At 36.6% G+C, this 14,440-nt stretch overlaps 1 protein-coding gene across 8 annotated transcripts in view; it reads right to left on the reverse strand.

Annotated features, from left to right (window-relative positions):
* Nucleotides 1-14,440, reverse strand: part of Ctnna2 (catenin alpha 2) — a 1,061,169-nt gene that overhangs the window by 83,151 nt on the left and 963,578 nt on the right. For all 8 annotated transcript variants that reach the window (XM_078028938.1, XM_078028939.1, XM_078028945.1 and 5 more), the window contains 3 exons: nt 13,622-13,714; nt 12,873-13,029; nt 3,520-3,720 (listed from right to left, as the gene is read on the reverse strand). In XM_078028938.1, the coding sequence (XP_077885064.1) occupies nt 3,520-3,720; nt 12,873-13,029; nt 13,622-13,714 (451 nt within the window). The remainder of the gene's footprint in view (nt 1-3,519; nt 3,721-12,872; nt 13,030-13,621; nt 13,715-14,440) is intronic.

A 14,440-nucleotide genomic window follows, 5' to 3' on the forward strand; every position in this document is an offset into this window, starting at 1 on the left:
GAATCTAAGTATTCTACAATGCACAGGAAGCACAGGCCTCTAACCCCCAAGAAAGAATTGCTCAGACCAAAGTGTCAGTAGCACAGCTCAGGGTCTTAAATCAAACAACTCAATTTTTTAAAAGAAAAAAAAAACCATAATAATTTATTTGTTTTCTTTTTTTCTCATCTTTCTCCTTGTCTTCTCCTTCTTGCCTACCACCCCTTTGTTCTCTCCCCAAAATCAAATGTACTCTCATGACATTAGCTAAGTTTATACAGAAAAGTGATCAATTCAAATAAAATATTAACCCAAAGGCAGAAATTTGGCATCAGTACAGGATTTGGCACATGCACAGAAGTTTTTATTTTGAGGCTATATATCTCCTTAGCATAGACATTCACACATTAGAACTAGCCTTATATTACTGTAATTGATTGATTCTGTGGTCTTCCTCAAAGTTCATGTTCTTGATCTGCGCAAGCTTATTCACTGGCAATTCTAACTAGCAATTAGTTAACAGCAAGTGGTTTGTTTCCATTTCTGTGGCAATCTCTCTACTTAGTTATAAAGAAGCAATATATTCTGGTTTATGAAATAAAGAATAATTAGAGAAAGAGGCCAAATAATTGACATATCTTTGTAAGTTCTTAGCCCAATATCATCTACTTTTCTTTAACACCTATTTTTATCATTTCTAACAGTTTTATATAAACACTATTTCAATCTCTTCTATCTGGTTACTTTCCAAGTTACCTTCAAAAAGATTCTGAAAAGTAGATTCTAAATTTCTCACTCATTCACTCTATTCTCCTAGGAATGGAATGCAGATATCACTGTAAGGAGAATTCCTTAGAAAAGTTTCCAGAATGCTCAACCATTTGGAGGAAGAGTTGGGATGAGAATGTTAAATGGTTTGACAATGAACAAGAGGTTAAGTCTTGGTTAGTGACAACACAATCCAGAAAGAATTGGTTATTTCACTGAGGATTTTTTTTTTATATATACAAAATCAACTAGAAAATTATTTACACTCCTAGAGTTTGGGTGAAAATCATGTTAAAAGTTCAATCAACTAAGCAATTACCTTTCCTTTCAGGAGGTTTTGACCTCATAAACACCACTCCTTTTACTAAAGTAACCCAAGATACAATAAGAGAAAACATAAAAACGTGTCTTCTGAATGATGCCTGAATTCTTTGTGGCCACCAAATCACATATAAATTGGCAATTTGCTCTATATTTTTCATTTACCACAATTCTTCCTCTAGTCTATGTGTAAGCAAGACTTGTGTTTCCATGTCTTCTATTTTTCTCTGATACTCTTTATTTAGGGTCAGCCTCAAGCAAGTAATACTATATTGTTAGATAGACCACACCAGGCTGAGACTTTGTAAAAGAAGAGAGCTGACAAGCTAACAGGTAAGAATCACAAAAACTTTACAGAATCTCCTTTCAAGGGTTAAAAAAAAAAAGTCTCTAAATTGAAGAGTATAATACCTGCTTCTAATTTTCCCAAGTGTGTTATTAGTCAGCTTTTGGTCTCTGTGATCAAAATACCTGACAAGAACCCGTTAGAGAAGGAAAAGTTTATTTTGGCATATGGTTTAAGAAGTTTAGACCATGGTCAGCTGACTCCATTGCTTTGGCCCAAGCTGAGGCAGAACATCATGTTTCAAGGGCATGGCAGAGGAAAACTGTTTAGCTCATGGCAGTCCGGAAGCAGAAACAGAGAGAGAGAGAGAGAGAGAGAGAGAGAGAGAGAGAGAGAGAGAGAGAGAGAGGAGGCAAGGATAATATAACCCAAGGACATTCCACAGTGACCTACTTTCACCAACCATGACCTTCCTGCCTATAGCTAGCAACCCATTCACATTATTGATCCACCCAACGGATGAATCCACTGATGAGGTCACAACTCTCATAATCTAATCATCTCACCTCAGAACATTCTTTCATCAACACAAGAGCTTTTCAGGGTGCATCTCACACACAAACCATAACACCATCTGAGGAAAGAAATGCTATATGGTTTGCTTATGTTTGCTCTACTAAATGTAATTGCAAGACTATTTGGGAAAAAAAACCATTACTAAATCTCAGCTAATTAAAATGTAAGGATATCTTATTATTATCATTATTATTTTAAGTTCTAAGTCTGCTAGAATTCTCAACGGCAACAATTTCTACATGTGCTCATTATTATGATATTACACTCTATCATCTTATATTTCCGAGAAAATGAGTTGATTTTACCTTGCTATTTCCAGGCTAATAAATATCTAAACAAGTCTTTAAATGATAAATCCATATAGAAAGAAACATATCTCCACTAATATGTCTTCTCATGCAGAACTTGGAACACTGCTCTTTGTGACCTTTCAGAGACATCTACGTTTAAAAAGCATAGTGATGTCCAAAGTCCATGTACAAATCCAAGAGGGCTTCCCTCGGGACAAGAGGGCACAGGCCCTTCTGTACATACTTACAACCCAATTCATGACTCGCTCACAACCCCCTACAACATAAATTGAAGTTCTCCTTTTCTATCCTCTAGTTTCCTGTTCTTGGAATATTCTCTCTGTTCTCATCCCTCACCCCACACACATAAGCAAAGATGCAAGACAGAAGGGACTTCTGAAGCCAAGAGACTGTAGTCAAGAGCAAAAACTAAATTAATAAAAAGGAGAGATGACCAGTCTTTTGACATTCTTCAAGTTTTAGATTGCTTTGCCAACTCAGTGGAAATGAGTTGTTTTTCCATCCCAATGCACCAGAGCACTCTGACAGGCTCCCCTGAGTAACTGTTCCTTACTGAAGCAGTGAGTCCCCAGTATGCACACGCCCTTGAGGAGGACATGTGAAGGAGTGTGCTGACAGTCCAGCCTTCTTCAGCAGCCACCACCTCCTTTTTTGGGAGAATGTTCCAAGTCATGCACAATCTATGCTATTTCCCACCCACTGTCCAGTGTTTCCCCTTAAGACTTTGTCCTCTGAAGCAAGAGATGGAAAAATGGTTTTCAAGTTTCAGATGACAACTTCCAATCACATTGGAGCTATTTTCTATCCTTGTCATCTCACTTCGGTCTGTTATCGAACTTGAACCTCCATTTGCTCATCAGTAATTGGAAATAATCAAAGTTTCTCTGCCTACTTCATAAAGTCCTTGTGAGAATCAAATGAGATGACATGTGAACACTATAAAATGATACACACATAAAAAGTAACAAAACTGCTATTGGTTTAAGTTGTTCAAATTCAAGTTCAAGAAACAAAAACATTCGAGTACTCTATCTTTTATATTGTACAGTGAAAATAATGCAATAAAATAATTATATTTTTTCTGTAATAAAAAAAAAACATACAATCAAACAAACATGTAAACAAAGCTTCCACTCTGTTCAAGTTTTGAAAGGATTACAACGACATGTGCAAAATTTAAAAACAAAAAGGCCTCTAAGAATAATGCAACAGATTTATTCAGATATGGAAATTAATCACGGCATTAACATTTTGGACAGATCTAAAATCCATGCTTACCTGTCTCAGAAAGTAATTTCGTAGCTTCCAGCACCTTCTCAGTATAAACCCCAGCTTCATAGTTCTCCATCTCAGCATTGATGATGTGTATCACCCGAGCTGCCCGTCCCCGGATGGCACCCGCAGTCCGGTCCAGGGTATCCACATCCCCCTCTTGGAGGGCTATCACACATTTGTTCACATCCTCCAAGATGTGATTTTCTGTGGGGAGCATACATACACATTTATATATGGCTTTATATCACTCAGAACTTAATAGCCAATCTAAAATTAACTCAACAACTATCATGAGTCCTCACCTTGCATATATCAGTGCATGCCTAATAACACTGAAATGGTACTTAAAGGGCATACTTTATGATTACAATAGTAGTTGTAAAATCTGAGCATCAGCCAGAAGGCTTGCAGCATCACACAGACTGCTCTGTGCTACTTGTGGGATATCTGATTCAGTAGCTCTGATGTGGGGCCCAAGACAGAGTTTCTGTGAAGTTCCCAGTGATGTTAATGCTGCTACTTTGGGAATGAGACTTTCATTGCCACTGATATAAAGAATAGCTAGCCCTTTCTTTGTTTCAAAGATTGAGACTTTTTGCCCAGAGGGTCTTGTAGGAGTTGTGGTAGCCAACATCAAGTAATCTGACCTAGTAGAATCCTTTCTAAACTTGAACCAAGTAGAAGCTTTGATTACATGTTTGTTTCATTGTGTGTGTATGATTGTGTGTATGATTGTGTGTATGATTGTGTGTGTGTGTGTGTTTACTACAGAAAGATTTAAGGGATGGGAAAGAATAAATATCACCCAGTATTTTAAAGTCATGTCATATAGCAGGTATATGCAATGGGAAAATTCATGAGGTGAAGATCACAGACTTCCCTCACAATTAAAATCCAATCCAATCTTGTGGCTGATTGCATCAGATTTCAGTCAAGACAAGCATCTCTCTCATCTCCTGTCACTGCCCAACGAAGATAACATGTAGGAGAAGGAGCAGTTTCATTCTCTACTGGCATAGAGAAAACACCTGATCTCACAGTCTAACGAGGGAACAAAGTTTTATCTACCATGTATGTAATTATGTCCTTTGAACAGCATAATTCTAAAAAAAAAAAAAATGTTTAAAAGGCCTAGTATTCTGCTGGGCGTGGTGGCGCATGCTTATAGTTCCAGCAACTCCAGAGGCAGGAAGGAAGATTGTAAGTTCTCAGTAAATTAGTGAGACCATGTCTCAAATAAAAATTAAAAATTAAAAGGGCTGGGTGTGGTTCAGTGATAGAGGGCCTCTGGGTTCAATCCCTAGTACCACTGAAACTAAACAAAAAAAAAAGAAGAAGAAGAAGAAGAAATAAAAAGTTTGGTATTCTATGTAAAAAAAGAAAAGCACTTTAAGCTGAAAACACACACACACACACACACACACACACACACACACCCCTCTTCCAAATTAATGTTGAAATTCTAAATATAAATTTAAACATTTTATTATTTTTCTCTTCTAATTTATGTTTGAAATTAAAGAACTAGAGAATGTAGAAACCAGAGATGTATAATGGTCTGAGTGATGAATTCATACTGTACGAGATCTGGTACTAATAGGTAAGGACTTTGGCAGGTGATGAGGTTATGAAGACAGAACTCCTCTCATGAATAGGATTAGTGTCTTTATAAAAGAGACCCTAGAAACTTCCTTCACCCCTTCAAGTCACATAAGGTTACGGAAAAGTCTGTCAGGAAGCAGGGTTTCACAGGACACCTCCGTCTTGGACTTTCAGCCTTCAGAATTGTGAGAAGTACATTTTGTTGTTTATAAGCAACCTCATTTATGATATTTTTTATAGCCATATGAATAGACTTAGACACATACACACATGCTTTAAGTAGCTAAACAGAACAAGTTTGCCAATGGTCCTCAGTAATAGGTTAATCTTTAAAAATTATAATTGCCAAATTCAATGAATAGTTAGAGAACTAAATGAATTATTACATTATTATGTATCTAAGAAGTTCCCAGGACTAGTTCTGAGTTTAAAGTTCTCAAAGAAGGAGAGTTGAAAAAGGGACCTTGCAAACCCTAGGGAATCCCTCCCACTTTCATTAAATCCAGCACTCAGAGGGAATATTTGTTCATTTGGAAAGTGGGTAGAAAATTGGAAGGTTTAATTTGCTTTTCATAAATATCCCATTGTAACCTTATACAATTTGATTTTCTCACCCATTGTAAGTTTCTGATTTCTATATTCTCTAGTTCTTTAATTTCAAATATAAATTAAAATAGAAAAACAACAAAGTATTTAAATTCAAGTATTCAGCTTTCTTAAACTCAAAAAAAGTAATACTTTCAAAAGGCTGAAAATTTTTCTGAGTCAAACAAACCAAAAACAAAACAAAAACAAAACAAACAAACAACAACAATAAAAAACCAACCACACACACACACACACACATAGTTGTGAAAATATAGATTTAAGAAGTTTTTACTTTTATTAAGGAACTTCTAAAAATTATCCTTTCATGAGATTTTGGATTAGAACAGATGAACTCACCTCAAAAGGAAACCTGAGGAAAATGTTCACTCAAATAAAACGTGGCAAAGGATTTTACATACAAAAAAAAAAAATGATTGAAATAAGCCTCTTCTACTGCCCTGCTGGATTCCTTGAGACAATTATACTGTGCCCTGGCCCCTGGAAGGGAGCAGCTGGAAAGGGCTTCCTGCCAAACCTCGCACCTGGGTGCCCTCTTCTCTGAATAACACCTTCCTCCAAGAATAGACATAGCCACTGCTTTTCTGTGCATTTTTTTTTAAAAAAAGATAGTATTTTGGAATCGAATGTAAAACAGTGAGGACTCTGTTAATTATATCAGTTATTAATCTCTCTGGACTTAATAATTCTAAAAATTTGAAGAAGCGCACTCATGTCCCACTATATTAAGATGAATTGGTAGGGCTTGAAAACAACAACTATTCCCCAAAATGGAAATATAGATCTAATTTAATTAAAAAACAAGAAAAAAATGAGCTTTTATTTGGAGAAAAAACAGCATAGGGCCGAAAATCCATGGTAACAAAAACATTTTTTAATCAGCCCAATCAACTAATTTGTTAAGTGGTTAGACAAGTTAGTGATTTCTTGTGAATAAAATATTAACCTTATTAACTCTACAGTTTACTAATTGAAAAATTTTTGTTGGTTCTTTTAAATATGCATGACAATAGGGGTTCATTTTGACATAATTTAAAAGCATGGAATATAATTTTCTGATTCAGTCCCCAGCACTTCTGTTTCCCTTCACTCCTTCCTTTCCCTGTTCTCTTCCCTCTATTTTAGTGATATTTCTGCTATTTCTTTGTAGTTTATTTTTTTAATTAGTGTCTGTGGATATATAGTGGTGAGATTCACTATGGTATATTCATATATATATATATATATGTATATATATATATATATATATATATGAAAGTTAGGTCAGGTTTATTCCAGTGTCTTTTTCCTTTATTCCAGTTTGTCTACTCCACTGATCTTATATTCTTTTCTATTTATCCTCCCCCCCCCCTCTTATTTTGGATTACTTTCTGCAAAGCAGAGAAAACTTTTGACCTTTGACTTTTGGGGACTGGATTATTTCACTTTACGTGACAGTCTCCAATTCTATCCATCTACCAGCAAATGCCATAAAGTCATTTTTATTTATGGCTAAGTAACAACTCCATTGTGTATATACAACACATTTGCTTTATCTGTTGAAAGGCACCAAGGTTGGCTATATATCTTGGCTATTGTGAACTGATGTGGTTGCATCACTGTAGTTTGTTGATTTTAAGTCCTTTGGATATATTCCCAAAGGTGGGATAGCTGGGTTATATGGTAGTTCCATTCCAAGTTTTCTGAAGAATATCCATACTGCTTTCCACAGTGGTAACAGTAGCACCAATTTGCAGTTCTACCAGCAATGAATGAGTGTACCTCTTCCCCCACATCATTGCCAACATTTATTGTTGCTTGTATTCTTGGTAATTGCCATTTTTAATGGAGTGAGATGAAATCTTAATGTAGTTTTAATTTGAATTTCTCTAATTGCTACAGATATTGAACATCTTTCATATATTTGTTGATAATTTGTATTTCTTCTTTTTGAGAAGTGTCTGTTCAGTTATTTGGCCAATTTATTGATTAGTTTTTTTATTTTTTTTTTATGTTTTTTGAGTTCTTTGTATATCCTGGATATGAATGCCCTATTTGAGGTGGCAGGGGGTAAGGATTTTCTCACGCACTTTGGCTTTTCTCTTCACACTCAATTGTTTCCTTTGCTGTGAAGAAGCTTTTTAATTTGATGCCACCACACTCATTGATTTTTTTATTTTACTTCTTGTATTTTAGGAGTCTAATTAAGAAAATAAGTTCCTGAACCAACACTGTAAAGTGTATATATGATAAACCCAAGGTGAACATTATTCTGAATGGAGAAAAACTGAAAGCATTTCCTTTAAAAACAGGAACAGGACAAGGATGCCCACTTTCACCTATTCAATACAGTCCTCAAAACTCTGGCCAGAGCAACCAGGCAAGGGAAGGAAATTAAAGGGAGATAAACAGGAAAAGAGCCCAAATTATCCCTGTTTGCTGACCACATGATCCTATATTTAGAAGACCCCCAAAACTCCCCCAGAAAACTTTTAGAACTCATAAATGAACTCAGGAAAATAGGAGGACACAAGATCATCCCCATCAATCAGTTGTGTTCCTAATCTCCAATGATGAATCTGCTGAAAATGAAATTAGGAAAGCTATCCCGTTCACAATAACCTCAAAAAAACAAAACAAAACAAAACAAAGCAAAAAACAAAAACCAAACCAAACAAACAAACAACACGTGGGAATCAGTCATTTAACAAAAGATGTGAAAACTATACAACACTAAAGAAATTAAAGAAATTAAATTAAAGAAGAACTTACAAGATAAAAATACCTCCCATGTTCTTGGATAGGCAGAATTAATATTGTCAAAGTGACCATACTACCAAAAGCACTATACAGATACAATGTAATTCCCATCAAAATTCCAACTACATTCATAGAAGGAGAAAAAGTGGTTATAAGATTCATTTTGAAAAATAAAGAGACCCAGAATAGTCAAAGCAATCTTTAGCAAGCAAAGCAAAGCAGGAGGCATCCCAATACCAGACCTCAAATTATACTACAGAGCAATAGAAACAAAAACATAGTATTGGCACCGAAATAGACATGAAGACAAATGAAATAGAATAGAAGATATAGAGTAAATACAATTATCTCATACTAGACAAAAATGCCAAAAACATATATTTTTCAAGTCAATTTATTTTTTTTAAATATTAAGATAGTATACTTAGGATTTCCCAAGATTCCCCAATTACAGGTCCCCTTTTATTGAAAAACAAGTAATAGTTCTCTAATGAGAGTTGTTATACTAATGGATGATAAACATGTAAAAGCCAATAGGGTTGAGAATACTTTAAAATAATTTGCATTTTGTTCACCAAAGCATTAACAATGTATTTGAAATATAGCCATAACTGTTCATATAGACATGAAATCTTTGGTCAGAAGACTATGCTTAGTGTATATATGGGCTCTTAGAGTGTACAAGATAACTTCTGCACCCTCAGGTCAGTGTGGTGTGTTTCTAAACAGGACTGGGTATATATGTATATAATTTTTTTTAATCAAGAAGGGCAATGAATTATTTGAAGGCAAAATCTATTCTTGATTCATATTTTCATTCCTGGAATCATTGTACAGATAGCAGATAATCAAGGAAAAGATTTTGGATAAACATGTCCATTAAAAAGGAGCAATCCAGCAGGCATGGTGGTGCACACCCGTAACATAGCAATTTGGAAGACTAAAGCAGGAGGACTGCAAGTTCAAGCAAACCTCAGCAACTTAGCGAGGCCCCTAAGGAACCTAGCAAGACTCTGTCTCAAATAAAATAGAAATGGCTGGTAATATGGCTTAGTGGTTAAGCTTCTCTGGGGCGGGAGGGAGGAGCAACACATTTTACATTTTTATTCTAAGGTATTTTGAAGAATAATAATTCCTCCTAAAGTAAGGAGATAGAGGAATGCTATTCCAAAAAGAAAAGAAAAAAAGTGAAGGTAGTAATAAACTCAATATTATTCCATAGATTACATTGCTAGGAAAAACTGCCAGGCACATGCGATGGTGCATTCTAACATCAAGCAAGGGGCATAAACATGTCATTAAATATTTGACTGCAACATATTTTGTAATAAATGTCCTTGGATTTTTGCAACCTCTTGAAAAATATGTAATTCTAAAAAAATTTTAATTAATCAATGATGACCAAACTACCTGATTTTTATAAAGCACAAAGCTCCCATTTCTAAATTCTAAACTAAAGTCACTGTATGAATTTTTTAAAGAAAAATTAAAGAAAAAGAAAAAAGAAATGGAAAAACAGAACAAAACAAAACAAAATTTGGATATTATGGGATTGAGGTAAGGGTTTTGTCAAATCTTAGATTTCTATAATTTTGTGAGCCAAACCCAAGAATTAAACTGTCACATGGCTAATGCCAAGGTGCTCATTTTAAAGCACTATTAAAAAATGTAGCTTTTGCCCAGTAGGAAAGGTTTAAATGTTCTAATGCAGCTATTTCACATTTTTATGAGCCCAGGCCACACTGAAAATTGGCTCTGCTCTTGTAATGTTAATAGCTAGCATTGCTGCTCCCAAACTTGTTGCATTTCAGCTGAACAAATTAAACTCTCAGATATACAAGTTCAGGTAGCCTTAAAAAAGAAGAAAAGAAAAAAACAACTATAGTCTTTTAAAAAAATTTTTTTTCGTATTTTTTTAATATAGAGTTTCAGGCTGGAATAGATAGTCCCCAAGAAGAAACTGATACATACAATTCTATTCATGTCGTTGCAAAATACCATCTCCTAGGCCAAACTTGCAATAGAGTGATGCAAAATGTTTGGTTCTACCTCAAAGATCAGAGGAAAAACACTTTCCCAGCTATTTGGCTGTGTCCACAGCCTAGCAACAGAAAGAGTGGGTTGTGTCATTTTTTTTGCCAGGCTGTATCTGTAGAAAGGTGCCCACTGCCTGATTGTCAACTCCGAAGGCATGCCCCAGCAGGCCCTGCCAACCTGGCTCACTGACAGCATCTGTTCATGGCCTGCCATGGCATTTGTACAACTAGGGTTGGACCACAAGGGTGTTATCTGCCAGAGCCAAAGCTGTTCTTGTTGCTGGTAATAATGAGATGCACAAAGGAACGCCAGGGAGAAAGGTGACAGAGGCAGGGCTTGGGGGAAGGAAATTAAGAAAAGCTTTGCACTATTCAAAAAGCCTGAGATAAGGCCTGCTCACATTGCTTCTCCTTACCTCACCCTCCTCCCCCCCAAGAAATTTTTGTACATGTATTTGAAGAAAAAGAGAAGTTGGGAAAGTTTTAAGTTTCCAAATGATCCCTCTCTGAATAAAAGGTAATTGTATGGATATTATCTATGTATTTGTACTTTGAAGGGGACTCAGAGGAAGATTTCCAGGGGCTATCATGCTGGCTATATGAGGTTTGAGGTTGGGTGGGGACCCTGCAGTCACCTTCATAAATAATAAGTAGACACTAGAAGTAGACTTAGTATCGGTAGCTAACTTTCTATTCCCTAGCACCTGAATCCTCAAAATATCTATCTAAACAATTTCTAAGCACCTTACGAGAAAAGTATTTGGGGGGCATCTTTTACAGTATGAGGGCTCAGCCGTTGGCAAAGCAAAAACTCAAGAAATGGTAACATATTGAGTTCTTTTTTTTAATCAGCCAACCCCTAGACAGGGGGATATTTAAATGAAGAGCTGCTTTGACAAGTCATCAAAAACCAAGCACCTTGGGAAGAAAAAACAAGACAGGTTTCTGAACAAGATTAGAAATCGGAATGAGAATACCAGAGGTAGGAGAAGGGATCTGAAGTGAAAGTAGAAAAGCAGAAAGTAGAAAGCACCAAGGGAAAGAAATTTCCCTTCTAATCTTAACTTACAGAGAACCGTGAAGTTTCTGAAAAAAAGTGATCATGATTCAATACCATTTCTGCCAAGTTACTTCCCCTTTCACTGGCTTCGTTTTTTCAAAGGAAGACTTAGTATACGAATATTTATATTAGAATTTTGGTGAGAATTAAAGCAAACAGAAAATTACAGACCTTATGCACGTGGTAGCTCATTTTTTTTTTCCTCATCTTGTTCTCCATCAGTGAAAACTTGGCTTTTGGATAATCAGATCTATAAGATTCAACTACACTGCTCTCAGACAAGCCCCCCAAACAAGTGTCTAATATAATTCATTGTCTGCTTCTTCATGAAAAGGAAAGATGGCAAATAGGAAAAGTACCCAAACATGGACGCCTTCACTCCAGAAATCCTTCTGCATGGCTGTAGTCAGAGATCCCTTAGGCCTGGCTCCTACCAGCAGTGATGTGTCTTGTGCTGAGGGGCTAGGTAGGAGTGAGCTCTATAAACCTGTCAGCAGAACCAACACCTGGCCAATTTGAATTTTCAAGGGTCACCTGGTTCTTTTAATGCCTCATGAAAACTTCTATTTGTAGTCACCTCCTCCCCACAGTGAACTGGTGTTTGCAAAAAAAAAAAAGGCCCCTTTGCTGGTTGGTAACCTGATCTTGAACAGCAAAATGAGTCCCCATTAAAAGTCAAATTGACTTCATAGTTATTCAAATCTGCTAGCACCCTCCAGTCTGGCTTCATGTGCAAAGAAGAAAGTTACAATTACAGTGATGACTAGTTCCCTTTCCTTTTACTCATTGCCTTATGCAACCTAACAGACAGATGCTCAGAGCCTTGATGGCTTTCCTGTGCCTTCTAGTGGCTTAATTCTGTTCCTGATATTTCTACCCGACTCGTCATAGACCTTCACTTATTGGAAAAATGACACTTAAGATAGCCAAATTGGAATAACCAATTGCCTGTTTTTAAGACATAGACCACATAGGCCAATCTGATAATCTGTAACCTTTTTTAATATGATGATTCAGATGTACTCAAAAATCCCTCCTGCTTAAAAACCAAAAGAGAATCTAAACCTCTTTAAATAATATGTCCAGGCTCTGACATCTTTATCAGAAAGTTGTGTTTTTCCCCCTCTGATGACTCGACTCAGTATCTAGAAATAAAAATTTTCAAGAAGGTGTTATAATCACATTTGCAGAGATGATCCAGTGCTCAAAGGGCCAAGGAAAGCACTTGAATCACAGACCCATGACATCTGTGAGATATTTCTTATCTCATCCTGTTCCCTCTTCCAGCTGCCTGGTAAGGGGCCTGTGATTACCTGAGACAGACAGGAAGTCATCCACCGAGGTGATGTCATCCACAGCCTCAGTTAGCACTCGCACCTGCTTCTCCCACTGGTCTTTGAAGACGTCCATGTTATCCTGAGCAACTTTGCTCTGTGGCCGTGCCGCCAGTGTGAGAGCAGCATTGATGACCTATTTGTTAGGAACAATCCAGGGACATGATGACCACATTCCTCCAAAAGGGGAGCAAGCAGGTGAAAGACCATATTGAAACATGGTGCTCTGCACATTCTACAGATACATGGGTTGTCAGTGTTCAGGACAATGCCAAACACAAAAGATACAGTAGGTTATCAGCTACCATTCATTTTTGTTTTGCTTCTTCTTTTTAAGATACAGTAATTAGCCTCAGGTTTCAAGAGGAATTTACTGGACAAGTTAATGTAGATATGTAGGAAATATAACTCTTCCTTTCTACCTGTGCAAACCTATAATTTACTTGTTGAGACAAGGTAAATAGATAGTGAGCATTTAAATAACAAGCCAAAACAAACAGAATAAGTCAATATGAGTAGAAAAGACAATAATTGTCACAATAATACATGGAATAGTTAGAAGTTCTTTTTAAGAAAGGCAGAACTTTAAAGAGCCCGTGATTGGTGAGTAACATAAACCAGTCAGAAGAAATTTAGGCAAGGACAGAAGGGATATGAGGGTTTGAGTGCAGGGGGTCCTGAGTATCAAGTCGTTGACTGACTTACAAAATAAAATATTGGAGGCTTACCTGAGGACACAGGCTATCAATCTGTGTGGCTGCCATTCGGACTAATTTCACCCCTTCCTCGTTGTTGGAGATGGAACAGGCCAAATTGGCAACCTGCATTGAAGAGGACTCAAGTGAAAAACCACACTGGGCCAACAGAAAGCATACTATTGTATAACCTTTCACCTTCTCTGGGAAAAGGTCATTCTTGGGAGAATCCTATAACCAATATGATAAAGAAACCCTTCTGTGTTTATCCAAATATTACTTCCTCATATGCTAGTTTAGGCATTTCTGCCCCCCGCAACCCAGACACTTAAAAACAAATTTTTGCTTCAAGATTTGCAAGCACAACACAATGATATATATTTAAATGAGTTTGTTTGGAGTGTTTTTTTTTTTTCTATGGACTGCCCTGATCTGTCTATACTTTCTTGGACCTCCTAAGATTCACCATGAAATACAGAATCCTATGATCCAGGCCACATCAGTACTTAACTCTGACCAGTAAGAGAAATGCTACGGGCAATACTTTGGATTTTGAGACTCATTGTAAGCTGAAAATTCAAGTGCTCTGCCCACAGGAACCCAGACCTGCCTGAAGATGCTAGGCTATCAGCAGCCACTCAAATGCCTTCAGGGACAGATGAGAGAGTTGTATAGAAAAGGATGATGTGACTCAGTAGGCAATGGTGGAGAACATGGCAAATTAGAACATGCAAGTCTACAATCAAGGCATTAAAATTTTGATTTTTCCAAAATACTACACAAGCCAAAACAGCAGAATTAAATTCAAAGTTCTCAGGTCAGGCAGTTCAATTTAAATTATTCCTTCTTATC

The sequence above is a fragment of the Ictidomys tridecemlineatus genome, chromosome 12, assembly GCF_052094955.1.
Source record: "Ictidomys tridecemlineatus isolate mIctTri1 chromosome 12, mIctTri1.hap1, whole genome shotgun sequence".
Classification (NCBI taxonomy): Eukaryota; Metazoa; Chordata; class Mammalia; order Rodentia; family Sciuridae; genus Ictidomys; species Ictidomys tridecemlineatus.